This window comes from Triticum dicoccoides, chromosome 3A (assembly GCF_002162155.2).
Source record: "Triticum dicoccoides isolate Atlit2015 ecotype Zavitan chromosome 3A, WEW_v2.0, whole genome shotgun sequence".
Taxonomy (NCBI): Eukaryota; Viridiplantae; Streptophyta; class Magnoliopsida; order Poales; family Poaceae; genus Triticum; species Triticum dicoccoides.
The window spans coordinates 108,671,613-108,675,946 of record NC_041384.1 but is presented as its reverse complement, the minus strand read 5'-3'; the positions used below and the strand labels follow the sequence as shown (position 1 = coordinate 108,675,946).

Sequence of the window (4,334 nt, the reverse complement as noted above, 5' to 3'; positions counted from 1 at the left end):
GATAATGTTCTGCTGAAAAAATAGAGTATTGGCAAAGAATAGAGCATACAAGCTACACAAGTCTGTATACACTAGATTAGGAAATGAATGAAGAGGGGACACCTGAAACTATACAAGTCTGTCTGTAATTTATACACCTGAAACTATACAAGACTAGATTAGGTAGTGTTCCACTGTTTGTTTCCATTTGCTTGGTAGGAATAGATAGATACATAGATAGATACATACACAGATAGAAAAACAGCAGCACATGTATCAAGTGAAAAAAATCAGTGTGTGGATTGATGTGTTCCACATGTGTTCAACCGTGGTAAAACTCCCTATGCCGATCGATTGCGTACAGGTTCTGTGAGGCAATTGGAATAACATTTTCAGATGCATCTAGCTCCTTGATTGAGTGGGGAACCCTGATTAGTTTGTTCCCCATTATACTTCCTTCTGAGGAATCCCAACTGTTATCCAAATTGAGTGTGACAGAGTTGTATACAATACTACGAAAATAGTAGTACAGGCAAGTAGTGTGTGTAATCCAAGGACAGCGCGATTACTACAGTCAATCAGTCATCTGGAGCTGGAATGACAGGGACAAAGCGAGCAGGGGAACAAAATTCGCTGCCTCGGCGATGAGAGGAGGAGGGGAGGCAGACCCGGGAGAGCGGGTTGATGGAGAACTCCGGGATGGAGAGGAACTCGTCCTCGGAGACGAATCCCTTGGTGCTGCGGTGGGCAACTTCACCTGGAGGGAGCACTCTGCACGCGCAGGCAGGAAGCAGAGCAAGTCAGACACCATGAAAGATGTGGCAAAAGACTGCCTGAATCGATGCCGATTTGAGAACTTGCTTGCCGAGGATGAGGAGGTCGGGGGTCTCCTGGAGCGCGAGGGCGCGGAGGATCTTGGCGACGGCGAGCGGGAGGACGCGGGCAAAGGCGTCGGTGATCCCACGGTAGGGCCACGTGAGGGCGCCCCAGCGCAGCATCTCGGACTGGTTCTGCAGCAACAGCTTGACGTGCTCCACCGGCGCCACCCCCGTCTTGGCCAACACCGCCGCCGCTCTGCCCGTGCCGCCCTAGCAGGCGACCTGGCAGATGTAGTCGCCCCTGTCGAGGATGTAGTCATCCCTGTCGAGGATGTAGCCGCCCGCGCCGCCCTGGCGGCCAACCGGAGAGCCGGCGTGGAGCTGACCAAACGGAACCCTAGCACGTCAGCCGACCTGCTCGACTCGATCTGGGATAGGGTAGGTAGAGATGGTTAGGGAAGGGAGGGACGAGGTCGGCGGCGGTGGTGAGGAGGGCTGGGAGGTCGGCGGTGGGTGGGAGCAGCGGGGAGAGGACTGGATTGGGGAAAGGAGGCCGGGGAGAGGACTAGATCGAGGGAGGAGGTGGTGGCGGCTGCGAGGAGAGGAGGGAGTCGATGGGATCTGACCTAGGGTTTGGGCTGCAGGTGGGGGGTATCTCTTTTTCATTTTATTTTATTTTTTCTGTAGATAGATGGATGGATGGATGTGGGATGGAGAGATGGATGGATGGATGGATGGGCGCCATGTCATTGATGAGTGGGAAGAGTCATGATTGGTTCAAAAACCAGTGATTTAAAAAATTATCTAAGTACTAAAAATAGAGGGATTTTGTGAAGTAGCTATCAAAAATATTTTGCAAAATGGCACCACACAAATTTTCACTAGAGTTAGACCACATTTTATGGATAAGGACTGATTTCTATGCATTTCTGATATTTCTAGCTATTTTTAATCATTTTCTGAGTGCCCAAAAATGACTTTTTTTTATGAAGGACCTACCATATATTTGTTGCAAAATTGTACCAAATCAATTTTCTAAAATACTAGGACACATTTAATGCACAATTGACCAAATGATTGGGTGTCAAAAAAATTTATCCACCTCTCATGAAAAAGACAAATTTCTGCTCATTCAGTAGGAAACGGGTCAAATTTGAACTCCAGTGTCCTCATTGTTTGTTATTTATTTTTTCCAAAAATATTTTCTTGGTATAAAAGTATCTATTTAATCAGAGAAACACCAAAAAATTTCCAAGATTCAAGCACTAGCTAGGAACAGTCATTCCCACCGTTTTGACCGCATTTTGAAACGGGCATAAAAAAATCAAAAAAATTCAAAAAATTGGAAAACCTTCGCATTGTGTCATTATATGTGACCAAGTTACCAGGAAAAATAATAAACTTGTAATACGACAATTCTTTTAAAAATTTGTTCTCAGAAACGAGCTATCATGTGTGAAGATCAATGGCTTTCAAGCCAAATGATCAATCTTATGGCCACATTCATGGCATAGTTTGTTCAAATGATCTCATATTGTGCACAAGGGTGCATATTTGAATGGCAAACAATGTTTCCTAAGGAAGTTTTCATTTTCTTTGGCGAAAAACCATTTTCCTCGAGTGCCCAAAAGGAGTTTTTTTGTGAAGGACCTCCCAAAAATTGTTGCAAAATTGGACCAAATCAATTTTCTAAAATACTAGGACATATTTAATGCACAATTGACCAAATGGCTGGGTGTAAAAAGTTTTGATCCACCTCTCGTGAAAAAGACAAATTTCCACCGATTCAGTTGGAAGCGGGTCAAATTTGAACTGCAGCTGCCTCATAGTTTGCTATTTATTTTTTCCAAAAATCATTTCTAGGTACATAAGTATCTATTTAATCAGAGAAACACCAAAAAAATTCTAAGATTCAACCACTAGCTAGGAACAGTCATTCCCGCCGTTTTGACCGCATTTTCAAACGGGCATAAAAAATTCAAAAAAATCAAAAAATTGGGAAACCTTCGCATTGTGTCATTATATGTGGCCAAGTTCCCAGGAAAAATAACAAACTTGTAATATGGCAATTATTTTAAAAAAGTGTTCTCAGAAACGAGCTATCACGTCTGGAGATCAATGGCTTTCAAGCCAAATGATCAATCTTATGGCCACATTCATGGCATAGTTTGTTCAAATGATCTCATATTTTGCACAAGGGTGCATCTTGGAATTCCAAACAATGTTGCCTAAGGGAGTTTTCATTTTCTTTGCACGGAAAATACATTTTCCATTTTCCAAGTGCCCGAAAGGAGTTTTTTTTGTGAAGGACCTCCCAAATAATTGTTGCAAAATTGGACCAAATCATTTTTCTAAAATACTAGGCCATATTTAATGGCCAATTGACCAAATGGTTTGGTGTAAAAAATTTCTATCCACCTCTGGTGAAAAAGACAAATTCCCGCCGATTAAGTTGGAAGCGGGTCAAATTTGAACTGCAGCTGCCTCATAGTTTGCTATTTATTTTTTCCAAAAATCATTTCTAGGTACATAAGTATCTATTTAATCAGAGAAACACCAAAAAAATTCCAAGATTCAACCACTAGCTAGGAACGGTCATTCCCGCCGTTTTGACCGCATTTTTGAAACGGGCATAAAAAATTCAAAAAAAATCAAAAAATTGGGAAACCTTCGCATTGTGTCATTATATGTGGCCAAGCTCCTAGGAAAAATAACAAACTTGTAATACGGCAATTATTTTAAAAAAGTGTTCTCAGAAACGAGCTATCACGTCTGGAGATCAATGGCTTTCAAGCCAAATGATCAATCTTATGGCCACATTCATTGCATAGTTGTTCAAATGATCTCATATTTTAAACAAGGGTGCATCTTGGAATTCCAAACAGTGTTGCCTAAGGGAGTTTTCATTTTCTTTGCACGGAAAATACATTTTCCATTTTCCAAGTGCCCGAAAGGAGGTTTTTTTTGTGAAGGACCTCCCAAATAGTTGTTGCAAAATTGGACCAAATCATTTTTCTAAAATACTACGCCATATTTAATGGCCAATTGACCAAATGGTTGGGTGTAAAAAATTTCTATCCACCTCTGGTGAAAAAGACAAATTCCCGCCGATTCAATTGGAAGCGGGTCAAATTTGAACTGCAGCTGCCTCATAGTTTGCTATTTATTTTTTCCAAAAATCATTTCTAGGTACATAAGTATCTATTTAATCAGAGAAACACCAAAAAAATTCCAAGATTCAACCACTAGCTAGGAACGGTCATTCCCGCCGTTTTGACCGCATTTTGAAACGGGTATAAAAAATTCAAAAAAATCAAAAATTGGGAAACCTTCGGATTGTGTCATTATATGTGGCCAAGTTCCCAGGAAAAATAACAAACTTGTAACACAGCAATTATTTTAAAAAAAGTGTTCTCAGAAACGAGCTATCACGTCTGGAGATCAATGACTTTTAAGCCAAATCATCAATCTTATGGCCACATTCATTGCATAGTTGTTCAAATGATCTCATATTTTGCACAAGGGTGCATCTTGGAA

The 4,334-nt window shown here is 41.4% G+C and overlaps 1 protein-coding gene across 1 annotated transcript; it reads right to left on the bottom strand.

Moving 5' to 3' along the window:
- Positions 1-472: 472 nt before the first annotated feature.
- Positions 473-1,016, bottom strand: LOC119271342. The gene is made up of 2 exons (XM_037553205.1): positions 841-1,016; positions 473-750 (listed from the first exon to the last, which is right to left on the bottom strand). The coding sequence occupies exons 1-2, from the start codon at positions 975-977 to the stop codon at positions 558-560; spliced, it is 330 nt and encodes a 109-aa protein (XP_037409102.1). The 5' UTR covers positions 978-1,016; the 3' UTR covers positions 473-557.
- Positions 1,017-4,334: the final 3,318 nt, after the last annotated feature.

Bases quoted from the DNA above. Each gene is read 5' to 3' on its own strand.
- LOC119271342 (XM_037553205.1), bottom strand. From the start codon at position 977: ATGCTGCGCTGGGGCGCCCTCACGTGGCCCTACCGTGGGATCACCGAC. The intron at 751-840 runs GCAAGTTCTCAA...CTGCGCGTGCAG, and splicing joins GACCTCCTCATCCTCGGCAA to AGTGCTCCCTCCAGGTGAAG.